General features: G+C 44.6%; 1 protein-coding gene across 1 annotated transcript in view; it reads right to left on the bottom strand.

Moving 5' to 3' along the window:
• Positions 1–25854, bottom strand: part of LOC124605243 (transient receptor potential-gamma protein-like) — a 454685-nt gene that overhangs the window by 231630 nt on the left and 197201 nt on the right. Inside the window, exon 6 of the mRNA XM_047136797.1 lies at positions 284–423. Within this exon, the coding sequence (XP_046992753.1) occupies positions 284–423 (140 nt within the window). The remainder of the gene's footprint in view (positions 1–283; positions 424–25854) is intronic.

Below are 25854 nucleotides of genomic sequence, written 5' to 3'. Positions count from 1 at the left end.
ACTGTACGTAGTCGGACGTCGTGCAGGTAGACCGTACATAATAGTGTGTGGGCCAGCGTACATAGTAGTATGCGGGACAGATGCACAGTATGTGGGGCGGGTGCGCCGCACATGCGGGGTGACTGGTAGTATGTGGGGCGGGCCGCCTGACAGTGGTGCGCGCTATTGCACGATCGAATTATCGGGCCATTCTTCTTCGCTGAGGCTACCGTCACACCTGCAGTGTATGTGGACGTGCTATATGCAGCGACACCTGACAGTGTAGTGGATGTGTGCACCGTACCTGGTAGTAGGCGACGACGCGCAGCGCCACCGTCGCCACGTATAGCGAGTTGGTCACGAAGTCGATTACGTTCCACATGTCGTTGGCGTACTCCTCCAGGCCGACGTCCCACAGCTGCTTCACCTCACTCCAAATCAGTCCTGCACAACACAACACAAGAGAACGAGGGTCAGACACGCGCACGTGCCACGGCCTGTCGACTTGCCATTAGCATTTGCCTTTTGCCATCCTTTACCTGGTCCTTCTGCTTCACCCAGCGCATTAAATGGCAAAACAACTCACTGATGTGCTTTCAGCTTGTGATCGATCATCTCACCGAGGTCAGGTGTGGCTCAGTGGCCGGCTATATTGAATACAGTTACACTGGAGTCCTGGGACTGCAGCACTGAGTCGAACCAGGGACCACCTGATCAACCGCAATGCTGCCTATAACTTCAGCGAAGTACGGGAGTCAGCACTTGGTTCTGCAAGGACAAAGGACGAGACTTTGTTCAGTCGTAGAGATCTGAATGCTGGGATGGATGGAGGCACCACCGCCCCTGGGAGCGGACCGCGGCGGGAACACAGCAGGTAGGCGGAGAGGCCACAGGTGGTGGATGGTCCGTCAGCGCGCCTTCCTCTGGCGACAGGACTGATTACTGGAGGACAATAAACAGTATTACAGCAAGTGGGCGGTTCTAAAGCGATGTCGAGAGATCTCAGCACACGCCACCGAGCATGGCGCTGTAGACGGGCTGATAGTGAGAGGAACATGATTCTGGAAAAAATCGATGCAGAGAAATTGCTCACGCTGATCGATTAGTCGGCGAACTGCATCAGTACGTCTAGTTGGGAAAAGTCAGCTGTTGGCCTAGCTATCTGGCTCCTGTAATGGCAGGGTGCATAGTGTATGTCCCACTAGAATCGGACCACCTAAAGCTGCTAAATAAGCTTCCACGGCCGGAACGGTCTACCGAAATTCGTTATAACATGTATATCTGGGATATACGGAAAGCCGACTAGAAGGCGTACACATACGTGGAAGACAACATATATGTAATTGCGGATACACGTGGCGCTATAGGAACGTATACTGCTTTTACAGAGGCCATAATCGAGAAAGTCCACGGCGCAAAAGCGAACGTCTTATGTTCTTAGAGAACCTCCGAGGCCACGGTGGAAGGCAGAAAGCCAGGACGCAAAGCTAATAAGTAAAAAGAAGCACTAAGGCGATACAAGCAATACACCACATTAGTAAATCATTTCGAAGTTAACTGTGCTATAGCAAATGCCAAACGTACTTTGAATCAAAAGTTAAGAAGAAACTGGGGAAAATTATGTTGGACTTTTTTTTTAAAGAAATACCACTTACATAAATTTGGCGGAAAATTAAACGCCCCGCCAAGAGAGGGACGGCGTGCCAGAGGGAGCGCTGCAGAAAGTGGCGGCCGCCAGACCCCAACAGAGGTGTGAGGGTTCAAGGCACTAGCGTGTGCAGCCGCACACACTGACAGAGGTGGAGAAAGAACCACTACGTTCCAAATGTACAGTCCCGTCCCCTGACAACATTGACTACGGAATGCTTTGCCACCTCCCGCGAGTAGGAAAACAACACCTAATTAACTTCCTGAACAGTGTATAGGATCAATGTATCGTTATTCCGTCCATGAAACTAGCGAGAACAGTGACAACTGAGAAAGAAGAGAAGGTTGAATCACGTGGACCGATAATGTTGCTAACATGCACCCACAAAACATTAGAGGCTGGGGTGGTGAGCGGCAAAAGGCAAGCCCTCTGTCGGCGTACCAATTTCGGACTGGAAGAGGAAAGGCCTTAAACGAACTTCTAATGCTTTTAACAACCGACATTCGCAAATCCCTACGCGAAAATAAATACTTACCGATATCAACACATTTCCTGATTACCAACGATGTGATAAGAAGATTTGCTCAAATGTACAACTATTATTATCACATCGACAGATCATGATTAAAAATGGCCCACAAACAAAGGGACCGCGGATGGCGACTACTGGCTTGCCGCAATACTCTATTTCGTCGTCAATGCTATTCAATATTTCAAATTATTTAGTGGGCGATCACACTAAGATCGTGCAATTTGCTGACAGACTCTACATTTATGCACCGAGGCATTAGGACAACTGATGGAGAATTTCCAGTCTTGGCTCCTATTAATTCACTGTCTATATCTCCCAGGAAGACCTCACTCTGTGTATTCACTAGACAAAGATGTACTGGACTCAATTAAATGAAACTAGGCCCATATACATTACCAATCGACGAAACTATCAAATATTTGACTCGGAAATAGGTCACAAGCTGATATGAAGTCTACATGTAGGAAGAGTAAAACAGAAATGCGAAACGGCAGTTGCCCTGGGGGAGGGGAGGGGGGGAGGGGGAGAGGTTGAGGGGGGGGGGGGGGGGGAGCGGGTGCCTCCAATGTGGCTCTACGTATTTACAGAGCACTTAATCGTCCCTACCTGGACTGTGCATGCGTTTGCAATGCATCTGCAAGCACTTCCACCCTAATTGTTGTTGTTGTTGTTGTGGTCTTCAGTCCTGAGACTGGTTTGATGCAGCTCTCCACGCTACTCTATCCTGTGCAAGCCTCTTCATCTCCGATTAGCTACTGCATCCTTCTAAATCTGCTTACTGTATTCATCTCTTTGTGTCTCTCTACGATTTTTGCTCCCTATGCTTCCCTCCAATACTAAACTGGTGCTCCCTTGGTGTATCAGAAGGCGCCGTATCAACTGTTTTGTCTCCCCAATTCTTTTAAGTACCTCCTCATTAGTTACGCGATCTACCCATCTAATCTTCAGCATTCTTCCGCAGCACCACATTTCGAAAGTTTCTATTCCGTTTTTGTCTAAACTGTCTATTGTCCATGTTTTACTTCCATACATGGCTACGCTCCATACAAATACATTCAGAAAAGATTTTCTAACACTTTAATGTATATTCGAAGTCAACAAATTTCTCTCCTTCAGAAATGTTTCCCTTGCCGTTGCCAGTCTACATTTTATATCCTCTCTACCTCTGCGCCAGCCGTTGTCGCCGAGCGGTTCTAGACACTTCAGTCCGGAACAGCGCTGCTGCTACGGTCGCAGGTTCGAATCCTGCCTGGGTCATGGATGTGGGTGATGTCCTTAGGTTAGTTAGGTTTAAGTACTTCTATGTTCTACGGGACTAATGACCTCAGATGTTATGTCCCATAGTGCTTAGAGCCATTTGAACCATCCTCTGCTGTCTCTGACAGAACTACAATGTCATCGGCAAACCTTTAAGTATTTATTGCTTTTCCCTGAACTGTAACTACTACTGGAAGTATTTGTTTGATTTCCTTAACTGCTTGTTCAGTGTACAGATTGAATAATATCGGGCATAGGTTAGAACCGTGTCTCACACCCTTCTCAACCACTGTTTCCCTTTAGTGCCCCTAGACTCTTATTACCGCCGTCCGTTTTCTGTACAGACAAAATACAGAATAAAGCGCTCCGCATCTGTGTCGGTGCAATGAAATTTACGCGAAGAAATACACTGTTATGGGAGACATTAGAAGCCCCATTACACCTCCTACTGCATCATCTCTCGTCGAAATTCATGCTAGCATACAGCCAGTTTACGAGAGCGTTGGTTGTATCGAGTATCCGTACGGTGGCGATCGACTGTTTTATCGGATGCTGTTGGATCAACAAAAAGGCGCCGACATATGTTCTGGATTATTTTGAAATTGAAGAGCTCAGCACGAAGTCATACGCGCTACAGATCTACCATGTTACAACTGTTATCACATATCCTTCCTCAAATCAAAGCGAACATTGTGAAACATACCTATGGTAACCATTCGCAGCATATGTCTTAGGACATATAACAGATCCCAGAGTAATATATATAGATGATGTCAAAATTGCAAATGGCACTGAGTGTGCATTCATAGACTAGACAACAGATGCTTCGGGACCCTATAAATTACTTGTAGAAATATCTCTTATGACGGCGGAGCTAGTAGTCGTTTTACAGGCAATTACGTACACAGAAAACTGCATCCGGGACAAAGTTATTAACTTAACCCATTCGCGAGCGTTAATCTTGAAAAATGGGTTTACCTAGTGACACAACAATCTGGTTGTTTATGGAATTATACAACAAGACAGTATGCTGCAAAATCAGCAAAGAGGAGTCAGACCAACGCTGAACAAGGCACAACGTCAGGAGCAGAACGTTGTCCAACGGTGCCGCACACGGACTCCGTACAACGACTTAAAAGGACGACGAGAATGAGGTGGGGCGAGGAACGGAGCCGACGAATCGACCACATACAGAGCAGTACAGCCTGCGATCCTGTTAACGCATTGGTATACGAAGCACACCCTGTTAGGAGTGTCTTACCCTTCCACTGCGCGAATGAAATTCGATAACGGTCGTTTTAAAGAATATTTACATCACCTGAGACTGATCGAGAATCGTCTTTGCAGTTGTTTAGATGAAGAAGACATGAAGCATGTAATATTAGATCAGAGAGGATAGATGAGACAATAAATCAAGTGAGTGCCATGTGGCACAGGAGCCTCCTCTTAAGAACAAAAGACGCTACGGTGTATCAACTCCTATACACAAGTCTCCAGGAATCAGCAGTGCCCGTATGAAATGATACGCCAGAATCTGGATTTACGGCAGGGAGGAGGAGGAGGAGGAGGAGGGCGGGGCCAGCCAGAGGGGGCGGACCGGAGGCCGAGAACCGCACGGACCCAATACATCGGAACACAAAAAATCAAATGTTTTTGTAAACACTTGTTGTTGTTGTTGTTGTGGTCTTCAGTCCTGAGACTGGTTTGATGCAGCTCTCCATGCTACTCTATCCTGTGAAAGCTTCTTCATCTCCCAGTACTTACTGCAGCCTACATCCTTCTGAATCTGCTTAGTGTATTCATCTCTTGGTCTCTCTCTACGATTTTTACCCTCCACGCTGCCGTACAACGCTAAATTTGTGATCCCTTGATGCCTCAGAATATGCCCTACCAGCCGATCCCTTCCTCTAGTCAAGTTGTGCCACAAATTTCTCTTCTCCCCAATACCTCCTCATTAGTTATGTGATCTACCCATCTAACCTTCAGCATTCTTCTGTAGCACCACATTTCAAAAGCTTCTATTCTCTTCTTGTCCAAACTATTTATTGTCCATCTTTCACTTCCATACATGGCTACACTCCATACAAATACTTTCAGAAACGTCTTCCTGACACTTAAATATACAGTCGATGTTAACAAATTTCTCTTCTTCAGAGACGCTTTCCTTGCCATTGCCAGTCTACATTTTATATCCTCTCTACTTCGACCCAAATAGCAAAACTCCCTTACTACTTTAAGTGTTTCATTTCCTAATCTAATTCCGTCAGCATCACCCGACTTAATTCGACTACATTCCATTATCCTCGTTTTGCTTTTGTTGATGTTCATCTTATATCCTCCCTTCAAGACACTGTCCATTCCATTCAACCGCTCTTCCAAGTCCTTTGCTGTCTCTGACAGAATTACAATGTCATCGGCGAACCTTAAAGTTTTTATTTCTTCTGCATGGATTTTAATACCTACTCCAAATTTTTCTTTTGTTTCCTTTACTGCTTGCTCAATATACAGATTGAATAACATCGGGGAGAGGCTACAACCCTGTCTCACTCCATTCCCAACCACTGCTTCCCTTTCATACCCCTCGACTTTATAACTGCCATCTGGTTTCTGTACAAATTGTAAATAGCCTTTCGCTCCCTGTATTTTACCCCTGCCACCTTTAGAATTTGAAAGAGAGTATTCCAGTCAACATTGTCAAAAGCTTTCTCTAAGTCTACAAATGCTACAAGCGTAGGTTTGCTTGTCCTTAATCTTTCTTCTAAGATAAGTCGTAAGGTCAGTATTGCCTCAGGTGTTCCAACATTTCTACGGAATCCAAAAATGATCCTCCCCGAGGTCGGCTTCTGCCAGTTTTTCCATTCGCCTGTAAATAATTCGTGTTATTATTTTGCAGCTGTGACTTATTAAACTGATAGTTCGGTAATTTTCACATCTGTCAACACCTGCTTTCTTTGGGATTGGAATTGCTATATTCTTCCTGAAGTCTGAGGTTATTTCGCCTGTCTCATATATCTTGCTCACCAGATGGTAGAGTTTTTTCAGGACTGGCTCTTCCAAGGCCGTCAGTAGATCTAATGGAATGTTGTCTACTCCCGGAGCCTTGTTTCGACTCAGGTCTTTCAATGCTCTGTCAAACTCTTCACGCAATATCCTATCTCCCATTTCATCTTCATCTACATCCTCTTCCATTTCCATAATATTGTCCTCAAGTACATCGCTCTTGTATAGACCCTCTATATACCCCTTCCACCTTTCTGCTTTCCCTTCTTTGCTTAGAACTGGGTTTCCATCTGAGCTCTTGATATTCATGCAGGTGGCTCTCTTTTCTCCAAAGGTCTCTTTAATTTTCCTGTAGGCTGTATCTATCTTACCCCTAGTGAGATAAGCCTCCACATCCTTACATTTGTCCTCTAGCCATGCCTGCTTAGCCATTTTGCACTTCCTGTCGATCTCATTTTTGAGACGTTTGTATTCCTTTTTGCCTGCTTCATTTACTGAATTTTTATATTTTCTCCTTTCATCAATTAAATTTAATATTTCTTTTGTTACCCAAGGATTTCTACTAGCCCTCGTCTTTTTACCTACTTGATCCTCTGCTGCCTTCACTACTTCATCCCTCAGAGCTACCTATTCGTCTTCTACTGTATTTCTTTCCTCCATTCCTGTCAATTGTTCCCTTATGCTCTCCCTGAAACTCTGTACAACCTCTGGTTCTTTCAGTTTATCCAGGTCCCAACCCCTTAAATTCCCACTTTTTTGCAATTTCTTCAATTTTAATCTACAGTTCATGACCAATAGATTGTGGTCAGAGTCCACATCTGCCCCTGCACATGTCCTACAATTTAAAACCTGGTTCCTAAATCTCAGTCTTACCAGTATATAATCTACACTCCTGGAAATGGAAAAAAGAACACATTGACACCGGTGTGTCAGACCCACCATACTTGCTCCGGACACTGCGAGAGGGCTGTACAAGCAATGATCACACGCACGGCACAGCGGACACACCAGGAACCGCGGTGTTGGCCGTCGAATGGCGCTAGCTGCGCAGCATTTGTGCACCGCCGCCGACAGTGTCGGCCAGTTTGCCGTGGCATACGGAGCTCCATCGCAGTCTTTAACACTGGTAGCATGCCGCGACAGCGTGGACGTGAACCGTATGTGCAGTTGACGGACTTTGAGCGAGGGCGTATAGTGTGCATGCGGGAGGCCGGGTGGACGTACCGCCGAATTGCTCAACACGTGGGGCGTGAGGTCTCCACAGTACATCGATGTTGTCGCCAGTGGTCGGCGGAAGGTGCACGTGCCCGTCGACCTGGGACCGGACCGCAGCGACGCATGGATGCACGCCAAGACCGTAGGATCCTACGCTGTGCCGTAGGGGACCGCACCGCCACTTCCCAGCAAATTAGGGACACTGTTGCTCCTGGGGTATCGGCGAGGACCATTCGCAACCGTCTCCATGAAGCTGGGCTACGGTCCCGCACACCGTTAGGCCGTCTTCCGCTCACGCCCCAACATCGTGCAGCCCGCCTCCAGTGGTGTCGCGACAGGCGTGAATGGAGGGACGAATGGAGACGTGTCGTCTTCAGCGATGAGAGTCGCTTCTGCCTTGGTGCCAATGATGGTCGTATGCGCGTTTGGCGCCGTGCAGGTGAGCGCCACAATCAGGACTGCATACGACCGAAGCACGCAGGGCCAACACCCGGCATCATGGTGTGGGGAGCGATCTCCTACACTGGCCGTACACCACTGGTGATCGTCGAGGGGACACTGAATAGTGCACGGTACATCCAAACCGTCATCGAACCCATCGTTCTACCATTCCTAGACCGGCAAGGGAACTTGCTGTTCCAACAGGACAATGCACGTCCGCATGTATCCCGTGCCACCCAACGTGCTCTAGAAGGTGTAAGTCAACTACCCTGGCCAGCAAGATCTCCGGATCTGTCCCCCATTGAGCATGTTTGGGACTGGATGAAGCGTCGTCTCACGCGGTCTGCACGTCCAGCACGAACGCTGGTCCAACTGAGGCGCCAGGTGGAAATGGCATGGCAAGCCGTTCCACAGGACTACATCCAGCATCTCTACGATCGTCTCCATGGGAGAACAGCAGCCTGCATTGCTGCAAAAGGTGGATATACACTGTACTAGTGCCGACATTGTGTATGCTCTGTTGCCTGTGTCTATGTGCCTGTGGTTCTGTCAGTGTGATCATGTGATGTATCTGACCCCAGGAATGTGTCAATAAAGTTTCCCCTGCCTGGGACAATGAATTCACGGTGTTCTTATTTCAATTTCCAGGAGTGTATCTGATACCTTTTAGTATCTCCAGGATTCTTCCATGTATACAACCTTCTTTTATGATTCTTGAACCAAGTGTTAGCTATGATTAAGTTATGCTCTGTGCAAAATTCTAACAGACGGCTTCCTCTTTCATTTCTTAGCCCCAATCCATATTCACCTACTATGTTTCCTTCTCTCCCTTTTCCTACTGTCGAATTCCAGTCACCCATGACTATTAAATTTTCGTCTCCCTTCACTATCTGAATAATTTCTTTTATCTCATCATACATTTCATCAATTTCTTCGTCATCTGCAGAGCTAGTTGGCATATAAACTTGATCTACTGCAGTAGGCATGGGCTTCGTGTCTATCTTGGCCACTATAATACGTTCACTATTCTGTTTGTAGTAGCTTACCAGCACTCCTATTTTTTTATTCATTATTAAACCTACTCCTGCATTACCCCTATTTGATTTTGTATTTATAACCCTATATTGACCTGACCAAAAGTCTTGTTCCTCCTGCCACCGAACTTTGCTAATAACCCACTATACCTAACTTTAACCTATTCATTTCCCTTTTTAAATTTTCTAACCTACCTGCCCGATTAAGGGATCTGACATTCCATGCTCCGATCCGTAGAATGCCAGTTTTCTTTCTCCTGATAACGACGTTCGTTGAGTAGTCCCCGCCCGGAGATCCGAATGGGGGACTATTTTATCTCCGGAATATTTTACCCAAGAGGACGCCATCATCATTGAACCATACATAAAGCTGCATGCCCTCGGGAAAAATTACGGCTGTAGTTTCCGCTTGCTTTCAGCCGTTCGCAGTACCAGAACAGCAAGGCCATTTTGGTTAGTGTTACAAGGCCACATCAGTCAATCATCCAGACTGTTGCCCCTGCAGCTACTGAAAAGGCTGCTGCCCCTCTTCAGGAACCACACGTTTGTCTGGCCTCTCAACAGATACCCCTCCGTTGTGGTTGCACCTACGTTTCGGCTATCTGTATCGTTCAGGCACGCAAGCTTCCCCACCATCGGTAAGGTCCATGGTTCATGGGGGGTGTAAACACTTATTTAGTGAGAAATAATACACTTTCTGTTATAGCAGACTTTCATTTAATTACGTACGTAGATAACCGTAGTGTATACACACCAACTTTATAAAAATTATATTTCTTTTGCTATAAATGGATTTAAATTTGTACATGGATAACAGTCAAAACTAACAGTTGTTAGTGATATGTATAAGTTATGGTTGCTTGTATGGTCATCAAACCATAATCCAATAAATAAATAAAGATGGATAGCCGAGCATTTGTGTACCATGTACACCACCAGCCACATTATTTTGTTAGCGATCAGTGAGTCGTATCTGCGCAACAGTTGAGAACTACTGTCAGTTCCAGTCAGTCGAGGGGGCTCCACAGCCGTTCCAGGGGAGAGCGGGAAGGGAGGCCGCTACACGCGTCTCTGCGTGCTCCAGTTAATCCGATCACGTTCACAGCCTTTCAGCTATACAAAACGATGCAAGGATATTGAAAATGGGGATGACCTCTTGGGTAAGATGTCTATAGGATAAAGCACAAATGAGAAGTGATAAATGCGTGTCTGTGGATGTGTGGTACTCATTTCAGTCGCTACTTAATTCATGATACGCAGCCCCACGACAAAGCAAATTTAGGTAGTGACCCTCCTGGCCTATCGACCGTTTATAATGATTGCTTGCGCCAGACTACCGAAGGTAAGCCATCAGCGTTCGACTTAAAGAAGGTAGGAACAGATTCGATGAAGGAAAAGCGGCTAAAGGGGAGCCACAAACAGTGGCCGATTACTGTCGATCGCGTCAGGCCATAAGAACTCCACAGTGACACGAAAAAACGGCAGAAGCATGCTTATAAATATATTTATTCGTGTATGTCTTGGTTTATATCCGATATATGCTATTCACGAACAAATTGGTTAAATGTTTACTGTGTTTTAGAAAGCACCGAGACATTAGGCTACTGGCCTACCTTTTGTTCTATTCCTTTGATATATGTTTATTTAATTTGTTTATGTACTTAATAACGTGTGTTAGAGCGTGTTTATGGTCCAGCCGTAGGAATATTTATTTAATTTCAAGTTATTTAAATGTAAATCCAGTATTTCGAATGTGTTTCATTATGTTTGTGTGGGTGCGTTGGCTTGAAGACATGGCGTAGCGCTCTAGCAAATCACAGCGCTCGTGAAAGGGGAGACTGGATGGAAGTGAGAGGAGAGTTCGGGAGGATGGGAGAGGACACGAGAGAGTGTGGGAGAGTGCGCGAGAGGACACGGGAGAGTCTGGAACAGTACGGCGCGGCGGACGCACGGTCGCAAGAGAGACTTGGAGAATGTGGAGCGGTTTGCGCGTGGTTAGGGTGACAGAAACACTTCGGAGTACCGACTTGTCGTCAACTTGTCAGATTTCGGTGATTTCTACAGCGAAGACGTAGTATGCGTTTAGAAGTGAATATCTCGCGAGCTATGTTGTTGCTCATAATTGATTACGTGAAGTAGGAATCGATTGTTTCCCTGTTATTCAACTTATGTTTTATTTAATTGCTGGACCATCGACACCAATAAATGTTTGCAGAAATATACCGCATTCTCAAAAGTACGTCTACTATCGTACTCATCATTTAAAATTGTTAAGATAGTACCTGAAGATTTTATTTAATTGCATTCTCTCATTCATAAGTTTCTACGTTACGTTCGCAATTGCCGAGTGATGGGAACCTTCGACCATTCGATTCACGTGTGTATTCAATTGTAGACTCAGCAGTATTTGGCTTGTAATGCGGCAGCCCCTAGACAACGAAACCAGCCATAACTTTTAATATTTCAACTCTGAGTGAGGGTACCTAGTTGAGGGCAACACCTCATCACATCATTTCGTTTCATTATTAGTAAGCCCACATGGGGGACCAGGAACGTCATGTGCAAAAGAGTCGGAACTTCTCAAAATCTGTTTTTGAACTTAAAATCATGTCTACACAATTCCTTAAACCTGTAAACAATCTTACAACATGGAAATCACCAAATTCAACTTTGGGTGAATTTTCGATGGACCATGTTGCCATATCTAATAAGAAATACTCAACGTATGAACAAGAAAAGGATTTTTTGAGTCAGTCCACCATCTGCTGCACATAAAGATTAGATTTCAACCTAACATAAAGAAACAACCAATGAACAAAACGGTTAGAATTGATCCAGAATACCTTAAACTTAACAAGCGGGAAATTCTCCACGAAATTGGGCAATCAAATGCAACAAACCGAAGGAACTTGCAGAAGTACTGAAAAACACTATGAAATTTGGAGAACCCCGTAGAAAGAGAAAACACAGATGGTGGAACAGTGCATGTGATCAAGCAGTAGAAGAAAGAATACAAGCTTGGAAAACTTTCAGTAGCAACAAAACTATAGAAAAATGGCAGGAATTTTTTGGAATACGGAAGAATTCATCCAAGGGAATACGAAGAGAGAAACGCAGATATGATATAAGCAGGCTTAAAGAAATTCAACAAGAATTTATCAAGAAAACGTAACATGGTATCAACCACCTAATCGGTGTTCTCGCCGGCGCGATGGATCACTGGAAACCAACCCTAAAAAGAACTGTCAAATTTTAGCTTAATATTTTCACTCACTTCTCAACTGCGAGCCTCCGACAGAACAACTAGATTTAGAAAAACCCACATCCAATCCCGATTCAAATCTACCACCACTTAAAGATGTAAAGGAATTAATCAATTCTTTTAGGAATAACAAGTCTCCAGGGGAAGATGGAATCGTAGCAGAAGTATGGAAATTAAATGACAATAATCTCACACAAGCAACCCACAGAATTATATCAAATATTTGGGAAACTGAACAAATACCTGGAGAGTGGAAATGTGCATTAATTCACCCTCTCCACAAAAAAGGTGCAAAAACCGATCCAAATAATTACAGGAGAATTTCACTGCTCCCTGTAATACACAAAATTCTTTCAAAGGCCCTGTTATACAGACTAGAAGAACAAGCGAACCAGTTAATAGGGGAGTATCAGGCAGGGTTTCGCAAAGGGCGATCTTGCATCGAACAGATACGGAACTTAAAAACAATTTTGCAAATGAGAGGATGTAGAAATACTGTGGTAAATTTTGCCGATTTTAAAAAGGCTTACAATTGAATAGAAAGACAAACATTGTTCCTCACTTTAGAGCAATCCAGGATTGATAGGAAAACAAGGTCAATTATTCAACAGGCATTAACAGATACAACCTCCAAAGTTAAGTTCATGGGACAAACTTCAGAAGCATTTCATATCCACTGTTCGCCATCTCCATTGTTCGCCAAGGAGATGGAATGTCCCCCCTCCTATTGAACATGATTCTGGAAAAAAATGTGAGGACATGGGAAAAGGAAATAAAAGGAATTCAGCTTGGGATTACAAAAGAGCAGAGAATCAGGGTGAAGTGTCTGGCTTTCGCGGACGATCCCGCCATTCTAACGAACAATAGAGAGGAAGCCAAACTTGCATTGGAAAAACTATACGAAATCTCACAGAAAACTGGGCTACAAATCTCCTACGAGAAAACATAGTGTATAGGAAACAAACCTGTAGATAATCTCCCCATTACTACCCAATACGGGAAGGCGGCACAAGTTGCCCACTTCAGATATCTGGGAGAGATAATCCAACCATAAGGACTGAAATCAATAGCCAATAAAGATAGAATCTCCAGGTTACAAAAAGCGTATAAGCTCACTTGGAATCACTATAATAAGAAATCTATTTCTGTCAATGCGAAACTAAGGCATTACAACTCAGTATTCCTACCAGAAGCACTTTCTGCTGCAAAAAACTACAGTGATTCATGGTCATACGAAGATCAGAGAGATTGAAAAGTAGGAAAGAAAAATTATGAGTAAAATATATGGACCAGTGTTTCGGGTCGGAACTTCGATGAAGAGGTCAACTAGAGAGATTTACAAAGACATAGAAACAATAACAGACACCATTAGAAGGAGTAGGGTGAAATTTTATGGACATATCAGCAGGATGAATAAAAGGAGACTCACAAGGCAAATATTGGAGATCGTAAATAAGAGAAACAACAAGACAAAGTGGATCACTGAAAGAGAACAAGACATTAAAGAATTGGGGATCACACAAGACAACATAAACAACAGAGAACAGTTCAGAAACATCATAAAGAAACACACACTTAAAGAAGAACACACGGAGAACAGAACGGGTAAAAGATGGTCGGAAGACGCAAGAGAGAACATAGTGAACGTATGAAGAGAATTTGGGAAGAACGAAGAAAGAAGAAGAAATCATGACTACTCAAATTCAATCGCTCTCTAAGGGAATAATCGAAAATAATAATAATATACTTTAAGAAGGCTGTACCCACAGCTACTAAATGTTTGGAAATATCATGGTTCACTGCCAGGAGCTGCTGATAAAAGTTTCTTTATTACACAACCAGGTTTGGTCCACAGACCATAATCGAGTAACAAAATATTCGCAACAGCTTAGAAGGCGATATACAACCAAATGCGTCAAATAATACAATATCGATGACACATCGCTGTTGTCAAATACTTGTATAAATGTCGTCGTGAACAGTAAAAATCTACCAGATATTTGTCTCATTCATATTGTATAACAGTCTGCCTACGTCGTTAAGAGAAAAGGCACTCTGCTTATTGCAGTTAAGGTGTCAAGAACTAGAGACGCATACGGAGGTCTCAGACGACTGAGCAGTGGAAGATTCACCAGATGGGCACCGAGTGCCAAGTAACACCTCTTCTTGTGAGCGCAGCGTTCTTTTACTGGCTCCAGAGTTGAGACAAGGGTCCCGAGACACTGTAAGCTCCTTCTGGTGCCGGACTCGCAGTTTATCAGCACTACTCTCTTACTCCCACGCTTCATCAGAATCCCTAGGCCATTTTTTATCGTGTCTGAATGTCATATAGATTGTTATTCAGAAAACTCAGGCTGTAACAAGCATCACCTTAAGCAATAAAACACTGCGCGCGTTACCTGGTAGACGAAATTGCACACTGGGCCTTCGTTGTTCATCAGGAGGTGTCAGTCAGTCCAGCAGCTGCTGCTGCGACAGTTCGAGGCAAGGAACGCAGCGAATTTACGCTTGCATTGCTAAAGGATTTACGGCTGTTTTTCAGACCGTAAGCATCGTAGTTCATAAGAGGAGATGAAACCAGCCTTCACAATCTTCTCTTTTTGTCCATGAGCTCATGAGCTTACAGTGTATCGAAAGAGATCTGCAACTGTTTCCAGGGCTCTTTGCAGATAACGGGTTTCTTACCGATACTAAAAGTAATTTATTTATGACTACTGCAAGAGGGTGTTACAGGGTCGTTACTAATTAATCCATCCGGAAATGAGCTAGCCATAATAGAATCTCGCGCAAATTCATTGTTTAAGAAAACTCAACGTAGCTGACATTTGGTAAGTTTCACATTAGAAATTCATTCAGTAAAAGCTGTCTCTACATGACATGTATAGGCAACGATCTGTACATCCATATGAAAAAAATTAAGACCCCTAGAGTCAAGGGCTTCTCACGTCAGTAAAACCGTGTAGCTACTAACATTATCTGATCGCCTTAGGGAAGGACGGGTAAAGAAGTCGGCCATGCCCTTTCAAAGGAACCATCCAGGCATTTGCCTGGAACGATTTAGGGAAATAACGAAAAACCTAAATCAGGATGGCCGGACGCGGGACTGAACCGTCGTCCTCCCGAATGTGAGTGCTGTGTGCTAACTACTGTGTCACCTCGCTCGGTAATGTGAAGTTTGTCTGGTCTTCTGAAGAAGACTGATTAAATCCGTCGAAACCATGGCAAAGGTTATTTGAAAACAACGATTTATTGCAAATGGTTGGCTATCTTTTATACATGCTGTTCTGTAACAGTTACTGTAGTACAGCCATGTTCGAAATATTGAAATTTTGACCGGTCTAAATGCGCCTTTTGCTACGGAAAAATGTGCAAGTTTTCTGTAGCACTGTCGGTGGACCGAACGTATAGAGAAGGAAAAGGATTGTCGTTTGCTGGACCAAGAAACGTACAATAGCTACTCCAGTCGCGCAGTTATGTTCTGCGAACAGTGAACGCCAGCGACGTTTGCCCTCAAATTACTCTCGGGACCGACAGCTGGCTGAAACCCGATGTAGAAAGCTCCGACATATTTAGTGAGTCATGGAATGTGTATCGGAAAGGCAGATTAGACGCAATGGGAAGCGGAATTTTCATTGCAACTGACAAAAATATTGTCTCTACTGAGGTCAAATTTGAGTGTGATAGTGAAGTTATATGGTCGCGCATAACAGATTCAGAAGCCCGGCCGGGTAGCCGCGCGGTCTACCGCGCAGCTTCCCGAGTGTGAAGGCGTGCTGGTCACCGGCACGAATCCGCCCGGCGGAGTAGTGTCGAGGTCCGGTGGTCCCGCCAGCCTGTGGATCGTTTTTAACCCTTTCGGTCATGGCGTCCTCATATAAGGACATACTAAATGAATGCTTTGTATATTAAAATTCGCTACTTTTTACCACTTGTGACTGTTGTCGTCATATTGTTACAACCAAAGAGTTTATTTGAGAAGAGTGTCGACATCTCCTGTCAATCTGTGGTACCACAAAACAAAATTGAATGTGCACAGTCACATGCACGCTTCCCAGTAATATTTGTACCTCCCATAAGTCTGGTAATATCTTCTGAGTTTAGGTAAAAAAATTTATTTCTGCTTAGAAATGTGCATTCTTAAGGGGCTCCGGAAAGGCTCAAAATCATGAAAAGTTCAATTTTTACTTTTTTGCGTTTTCTGAATCTGCAGACTATTACCTTTTAATAGATATGTAATTTATTCAATTCCGAAGACTACAACTATTTTTAATTTTTTTTTGAAATGTGTTCTACATGGGCGTGACCCACTCTGGCGCTGTTAAACTGCTGTCAAATGGTGTTATTATTAACTTCCGTGTTCATCAGGTACATTTTAGTGATGTGAGATAAAGTATGTGTTGTGGCTAACCTGTGATGGTTCAATATATATCGCTGGTGTGATTGTCGATTGTTTCATGTTTATTTACTCTGTCGTTATCTCGAAAATATTCGTAATTAATTCTGTTTCTTGAGTCTCTGTTTTGTTGAAGTATAATAATGAGTAAAAGTAAAGTTATTTTGAAATCCTCTAAAGGCTTTTAAGAAAAGGAGAAATGTTGGAAAGCCAAAGGTATGTGTTGTTACTGTAAACAATAAAGACGATAACCAAGTGAGTGAACCTAACCTCCCAAGTACACCTGCCCATAGCAGTCAAAGTGGGAAAGAAAATACTTCACAGAAGAAGCTTGGTTCAATGAGTGAAAACTATGAATGTTTTATGGGCGAATAGGATGTGAATGAAATATTTGATATGTCGGTAAGATGTATTCATTGTAGTGAAGTTGGTCTGGAACTCTCCATAATAAAGCACGTAGGACTGGCTAGTGAAATACAACTGAAATGTGATAAGTGTTCATACATGACCACCTTTTGGAACAGTGTTGCAGTAACTGCAACTGAAAAAAATGGTAGCAAAATCTACGAACACAACATTAGATTTGTTTATTCCTTGCGTTCAGTTGGTAAGGGTGCTACTGCAGGTGCAATTTTCTGTGGCATCATGAATCTTCCAAATCCCCCAACCAAGTTTACGACCTATAATAAATTAATAGGGTCTAAAGTAGAAGATGTCTGTATAGAATCTATGAAGAACGCTGTGGAAGAGGCAGTAATGGAAAATAATGGTAACAGAGATTTGACTGCAGCGTTCGATGGTACCTGGCATAAACGGGGACACACATCTCTTCATGGTGTAGTATCTGCCACCAGAATGTATACAGGGAAAGTTTTAGATGTAGCAGCAATATCAAAGTATTGTAGATGTCCACAAAAATATAAAGGTACACATGAAAATAATTGCAAAGCTGACTATAGTGGCAGTAGTGGAGGAATGGAAGTGGCTGGTGTTGCCAGTATATTCCAGCGTTCTGAGGCGTGTGATAAAGTGCGATATGTTAATTACCTTGGTGACGGTGATTCTAAAAGTTTCAAACAAGTTCAAGGACTGAAGCCCTATGGTGATGATGTTGTAGTGCAGAAATTTGAGTGTATTGGACACGTACAGAAGCGAATGGGAACAAGACTTCGGCGACTGAAAGCTTCGTACAAAAAACAAAAACTCAGTGATGGTAAAGGGTTGGATGGGAAGGGAAGGTTAACTGACAGTGTAATTGGCAAAATACAGAACTATTATGGAATGGCTATTAGGCAAAATACACAAAGTGTCGACGAAATGAAGAAGGCTGTTTGGGCTCTTTTTTTTCATACTTCTTCAACCGATGAAAATCCCCAACATTGCTTGTGTCCCAAAGAAGAAGACAGTTGGTGTAAATATAACAAAGGATTGCTAACTGGTGAAGTGTACACTCATAAGCATAGTCTGCCTCATGCAATAATGGAGGTAATAAAACCTATTTTCAGAGACTGAACTGTTGAAAAAGTGTATTCACGGAAAAACTCAAAACCCCAATGAAAGTGTAAATAGTGTTATATGGTCGAGAATCCCCAAGACTGTATTTGTTGGAATAGAAACACTTCACTTTGGTGTGTATGATGCTGTTGCGACTTTCAATGATGGCAACATTGTAAGGTGCAAGGTATTTAGAAATATGAGAATGAAGATAGGTTCTAACATGGTACGAGCGATGCTTGCTTTAGACAAGGAACGCCTTCGGGCTGCAGACAGGGCTGTAAAGAGTCTAGAAATACAAGCAAGAGTAAACAGGAGGAGGAACAAGAGGAAGCTGGAGGAGGAGTTTGCAGAGGATGAAGATAATCCATCCTATGGACCTGGAATGCACTAAAAAGTTAATCCAATCTTTGTCGCTCGATTCCCAAAACTTTTATTTTCTCATACTAATTACATGTTTTCTAAGGATCTTCCAAACATATTTGTTTCAAACTTTCAGTAAATGTTACACAGTACCTTCTGCATAATTTAACACAGCCTTTTTCCAAAAAACTGTATATTTTTGAATATATAAATAAAAAATTGCAAAAAAATGTTGTGAATTTTCATTACAATTGAAAAAAATCATCTTTAATAACTGAACTAAAATTTTGTAAAATCCCTGTGTTAAGTTGTAGCCCATATTCCAATAAATAATCTGTAAAAAGTTCAACTTCCTACCTCAAATACTTTGTGAGGAAAGATGTAATTTATAAGCGTTATTTTAACATTGCAAGTATAGGGCGTTCCGGAGCCCCTTAAAGGTGAAAACTAAAGGTGTCTTTCGGAACGAAATGTGACATATTTATAACTTTATACATGTCTCTAAATGAGGACATTGTGATTGAAAGGTTGTAATAGCATAGAAACTGAGGACATTATTTCGCTGTTTTTTTAGTCATCTTACGGGGATTTCACAATGCCCCGAGTCCAAGATAGACGGACACTTACAGAAGAAGCAATAGAGCTCCTTACTTCATCTGAAATTGACTATCTATCCGATGATCCTTGCGATGATTTTGAACAAGAGGACAATGATGGAGGTAATGTTAGACGTTTCATATCATACGGTGTATTGTAAGTTGAGTAGCCTAGACGCAAAGCTCGCTAACTGCTTGATAAGTGACACTGAGATAATCACGAAACACTCGTCCCATCCAAACGAAAATGCATTAGCAGCGAACATGTTATTGTTGCGTACGAATTTGTTACAGCGCAGCCAACCTAAACCTGAATAAGAACAACATCCATTCTAATCGTAACAGACTGAAAGGTAGCTTTGAATGTCCAGATTGGTAAATCTGATGTCTGCTGACGTGCTTTGCATCCGGACACGGCAGGGCAACAGCCACGCCTATTGGGCATTTAGCGGGCTTTGCACCTGAAAACAACATGCAGTAAGCTGCTTTTGAAACCGGCCACGATTTTAGACAGCCATTTTCGACGGCTTATAGCTGGTTTTGCAACCTGAAACATATTACACCACGTAGGCGCTGAAAAAATCTATACGGCCGTGTGCCTACCTCAAAATAGACATAGAATTAATGTAGCGGCATTTTAATCTGGGCTACTCAGATGTACGTTTTTTATGACTATTCTTTTTGTAACATCATTTTTTTTTATTATCGGTTCTGGAGATCCCCTTACCATCAGAATTATGTATTCTAATAATAAGATCCTTGATTTGCTTCATTCTAGGGTAAGTACGGCGAAAGTACTGACAAAAATAGATGAGCCGGTCGTCATGGTAAGGAGCCGTCGCACTATTTTGAGAGTCCAGTGCCATCTCCAAGTACTTCAAAACGAGCCAATGCCGAAGGTCGTCCAGAAGCCGATGTTCGTTTGGACAACGTTGGGCATCTTCCAGTGGTCAGCGACAAGAAACCATCTGACGGGTGCACGAAACCGTGTTGCAAAGGCAAAACCAAATTTTATTGTGTAAAATGTAACATTCACTTACGTCTGGATACGAAAAATTGTTTCTTTGATTATCATTCTTCACAAGTGTAAAACCCTAGTTTATGTATATAATCATTGAGTAAGCTTTGCAAAATTTATGTATTTTGGTGAAATAAAATAAAATAAAATACTTTGACTTTTTGATTTATACTGCACCCACTTTAACATAATGTCCTCATCGGGGGACGCGTATTATCCCACATTGCAGGGGGGGAGGGGGGGAGGGGGGGGGCACCTCCGAATATTTTATACATCTGAAAAATCATCATTTAATTCGAAGAACTGGGCAGCAAAAGCCATGATTTTCTTTCAGGAATAAAATGATTCGTGACCGAAAGGGTTAAGGTGATTCTCCATCTATCTCGGAGAATGTGGGCTGCTTCCCCTTATTCCGCCTCAGTTACACAATGATTACTCTAACACGCAAACATCTGGGGTTACACTCGTAGGGTATGAGACGTTCACGGGGAGGTGGGGGAGGGGGGAAGGGGGGAAAGGGGGGGTCTACTGGGGCCGAACCGCACAATAACCCTGGGTTCGGTGTGGGGCGGCGGTGGGGTGGGTGGACCACTGAGGGCAACGTCATTTCTGGGTCCCTGATTTAATACATAACAGGTCTAGGTGAAATCATGTTGATTGCTGGATGTTTTTACCAGCCATCCGATTCCGTTGTGACAGTTTTACAGTCATTCGATGAAAGTCTGCGGTCAGTAGTAAATACTAGCTCAATCAATATCAGTTGCAAGTAAAAATTTGGGAAATTTGTGGTAAGGTCTTATGGGACCAAACTGCTGAGGTCATCGGTCCCTAAGCTTACACACCAATTAACCTAACCTAAAATAACTTACGCCAAGGACAACACACACACACCCATGCACTCGCAGTTAGATGTTTACTGGGTCGCTGCGTAGCGCTCAGCTCGGTGATCGACATGCTAATCTTTATTAAGGAGATGTTGCAGTAAGGGCGGCCCATCCAGCAGCGGACGTGACGGGACAGTACCACCTCTGGTCCTCTCTGCTGCCGCTGTCAATCACCGACCCAGGATTAGCAGACATCGCGACAGACTCGCTCGCTCCCAATGCTGACCACATCAGTGAACCGTCGTCGAGATCATGCGGGGCCCAGGACGTGCATGCATCTCCAAAGGAGCTTTGCATCGTAATCAGAATAACACAGGCACTGCAATATCTCACCTTTGAATTCGTTTTCCACCATCTGTCTCGAGCAACTAGTTCGACAGCTCACACGCAATGGAAATATTTTAGATTTTGTAGCTACAAGACCTCTTAGATAACCTCATCAATGGCATGAGCATAGAGGCAGGGATTAGTGACCATGATGTCATTGTAGCAACCGTGGTCACTAAAGTTAATAAATCAGTCAATAAGGCAAGGTGAGTATTTCTGCTGGAAAGAGCAAATAAACAGACAATGAACTGACATCATTTAGTTCCAGTGTGATGGACGTAGAGCAACTATGGGCAAAATTTAAACGGATTGTAGCCCCGGATAAATACGTGCCGGATTAAGGACGGAAGAGATCCACTGTGTAAAACAACGAAATTCGGAAAATGGTGAGCAAGCAAGGGCTGTTCTACTCTCGGTTCAAAAGAGAACGGTCAAAGGACGACAGGCTAAGATTAGTACAGATTCACGAGTCTGCATAAAGATCGATGCACGAAGCAGGTAAAAACTAGCACCGTTATAACTTAGCAAAAGATCCTCCTGAACCCGAGAAAATTCTGGCCATACGTAAAATCGCTGACGAAGTCTAGAGCTCCGTTTCCCTGGGTGCGGAAGTTTACGCCGGCCGCGATGGTCTATCGGTTCTAGGCGCTTCAGTCCGGAACCGCGCGACTGCTACGGTCGCAGGTTCGAATCCTGCCTCGGGCATGGATGTGTGTAATGTCCTTAGGTTAGTTAGGTTTAAGTAGTTCTAAGTTCTAGGGGACTGATGACCACAGTAGTTAAGTCCCATAGTGCTCAGAGCCATTTGAACCATTTTTGAAGTTTACCGCGGAATGCCTTCGTCTTCCGCAGTCCGAGGCGGGCCCGCAGGACGATGCGCGGAACGCTCTCCTTCTGACGCGGGGCGGTGCACGTCAAAACGTCTGCTGAAAGTGAAGTCTTCTTTATAAATTGACAGCTGTGCACGATATTGACACGAGAACTACCTCCTGACAGCATTTGTAATTCGATGAAAGTTTTGTGCTACCGGAATAAATATGTAAGTTTTTCAGAAAAGTTTATTTTTCTCACTAGTCAATATTTAGCACGCCGCATCTTCTAAACTACGTGCCGTACGACGACATAATTTGACAATTCCCTTGAGCGGTATAAGTCCATAACATCCGCATAGTTTCTGGACGATGTAGTAACAGTGAAGCTCTAATCTAGGCCTGGACCCAATGTTAGACTTTTGCATTCTTCGGCGGAGCACGCCAGGTGCACAGTGAGCGCCTCCGGCGTCGCATCACGCAGCTTGCACCCCTGGACGAGGCACCTCCACGGCGCCGGCAGTCCTGTTCAGCACGTCTCCGTCCGCCCAGACGCCACAGACCGACGCTGCAGTACGGGAACCGCCCTCCGCAGACCAACACCGGACCGATCAGTCAGACTGGGCTGTGGCACAGCTCCGTCCACTGTCATCGATAGCACCGGACACTGCAGCCATCGCCGACAGCAAGGGGGCAATCGGTGCCCCTTATCGTACCGACGGAAGCCTTTCTTGCCAGCGAAGCGTGTGTCACTGCCACCGTCCGACACGGAAGGCCACTCACGAAAACAGCGTTCTTCCAAACGACGGAAACAACGCTGTAGCATCACTTCGGAACACTGCAGCTGCTACTCGCAGGAGGGAGAGGAACCAATCCGCTGCCGTCCCTGCAGAACGGACGATGGGGCGTCTGCCAGTCCTCTGCAGCGAACGGTCATCAACGGGAAGGTTCCACTGCAGGCTGCGAAGCCGCTCGGTCCGTCCCCGTCAACCACCACGATCTTATGATACACGAGCAAGCGTCCAGGCCCACATTGTGGGCGGAGCACGGCATTTGACACCTCATTCATTAATGTATACGCACCGTCAGCCTCCACCAAACGTCGTGACTCCGCCGATATTGTCCCCCGTTTTTCTAATGATACCGACACAGTGTCTTCGCTGGCGACTTTAATCACGTCCTTCATCCCGAGCACCAAATGCCGCACTACACACCTGGTCCGGAACTGGGTTCGGTGATTCGTGATTTCACTTGTACGACGTGTGGGAAAAGATACACTGTGACAGTTCTGGACACACGCATCTTACTAGTCATTCGGCGAGCCGATTGGATGACATACATGTGTCACGAGCTCTTACATAGGGAGTGGTGGCCCCCGAACGGTGGCCTCTGGTCTTTTATGACCGTAGTGGCTACATCTCGACGGTGCAGCTCCACACTCGACAATTCTGGCGTACTTTCGAAGATGAATGTAACACTCCTCCAGGATCCGGAATTCCGTCAGCAAGTCGCCGATCCGTGAGCCAACTGTGAATCCTGACACTCCAGATACCACTCGACTTTTGGTGGTGGCTCCTCTGTATATTGAGCAACCACTAAAGGAAACAAAAGATAAATTTGGAGTAGGTATTAAAATCCATGGAGAAGAAATAAAAACTTTGATGTTCGCCGATGACATTGTAATTCTGTCAGAGACAGCAAGGCACTTGCAAGAGCAGTTGAACGGAGTTGACAGTGTCTTGAAAGGAGGACAAAAGATGAACATCAACAAAAGCAAAACGAGGGTAATGGAATGTAGCCGAATTAAGTCGGGTGATGCTGAGGGAATTAGATTACGAGATGAGACACTTAAAGTAGTAAAGGAGTTTTGCTATTTGGGGAGCAAAATAACTGATGATGGTCGAAGTAGAGAGGATATAAAATGTAGACTGGCAATTGCAAGGAAAGCGCTTCTGAAGAAGAGAAATTTGTTAACATCGAGTTTGTCAGGAAGTCGTTTCTGAAAGTATTTGTATGGAGTGCAGGCATGTATGGAAGTGAAACACGGACGATAACTAGTTTGGACAAGAAGAGAATAGAAGCTTTCGAAATGTGGTGCTACAGAAGAATGCTGAGGATTAGATGGGTAGATCACATAACTAATGAGGAGGTATTGAATAGAATTGGGGAGAAGAGGAGGTTGTGGCACAACTTGACAGGAAGGGACCGTTTGGTAGGACATGCTCTGAGGCATCAAGGTATCACAAATTTAGCATTGGAGGGCAGCGTGGAGGGTAAAAATCGTAGAGGGAGACCAAGAGATGAATACACTAAGCAGATTCAGAAGGATGTAGGTGCAGTAAGTATTGGGAGATGAAGAAGCTTTCACAGGATAGAGTAGCATGGGGAGCTGCATCAAACCAGTCTCAGGACTGAAGACCACAACAACAATAACACTGCTCCACACCGGCAGTCCTCGAGACACTCGTGCGGTTCGGTGAGGAAATGGCATATCCTGGGCTTTCACTAAGCGGCGCTCAGCGACCCCTACGCTCGGTCTCTATCACCAGACAGACAACGAGAACGACACCGAATCGAAGCTCACATACAGTCGTTGAGGAAGCACCGCCTTGAAGGCTCCGTAGTCCGTTCGCTACGGCACGGCCGAACAGCAAGTTGTGGCGAACGTGCGCTGACACCGCCGACAATATATCACGTGCCTTCGAAGGTCTTCTCATATCTACAAGATCTTTAGCAAGCCTAATAAAGAAGACTTTGCCAGTAATTCCCGCCCCAAAACAGACGTCGCTGGCGGGAGACGCCAACATAGAAATTGCCACTGCCGAATGCAGGGAGTTAATAGCGATCGCGTGGGATTCCGGATTACGAGCGGTGATCGTCTCCGTCAACTTTAATCGGGCGTTCGACAGAGTGCACCACATCTTCCTACTACAGGCGATGGACCGCACGGTATTTCCTCCCAGCTCACCGACACCCTGCAACGCCTTCTGACAGCGGGCAGCTCGCAGCTAGAGATTGATGGGCGGACGGTGGATCCGGAAACCATCGAGAGGTCTCTGCGACAGGGTTGCCCTCTTTCTATACACCTCGATGCAATCGCGCTCGAGCCACTCCTCGACGGTCTCGACCACAGGCTGTCTGACATCAACTGCGAAACATTACCTTGTGCTTAGGGCATACGTCGACGACCCGTTACTGCCGGTTCGTTCCGCCGATGAGTCCGCAGCGTACTAAGTTGGATCGAGCGATATGGACAGGCTGCAGGCAGTCTTCTGGACATCTACAAGTTGGCGGCGCTGGATATCGGGCGCGGTCTCCCCTCAGTTACTGAAGCGAAATATTTGGGAGTCACGTCTACGAAGGATATAAGCACAACAGCCGCACAAACTACTGCAGATTGTATGCGTGATGGTGCGCTGGAACCTGCTCTGGGACACGAACCAGCTGCTCCGTCTGGAATACGTCAACTCTACGTGTCATCAAAACTCACTCACGTGCCACAGGTCTTCCCCCTAGTAGCAGATTTCAGGCGGCCTATCCACAGTACATTATCACACTATTATTCTCCCCCTACGCAGGGGAGAGCTGAGACTGGCTAATTT

The sequence above is a fragment of the Schistocerca americana genome, chromosome 3, assembly GCF_021461395.2.
Source record: "Schistocerca americana isolate TAMUIC-IGC-003095 chromosome 3, iqSchAmer2.1, whole genome shotgun sequence".
In the NCBI taxonomy this organism is placed as follows: Eukaryota; Metazoa; Arthropoda; class Insecta; order Orthoptera; family Acrididae; genus Schistocerca; species Schistocerca americana.
The sequence above is the reverse complement of the archived record's forward strand: the minus strand, read 5'-3'. Positions and strand labels throughout refer to the sequence as shown.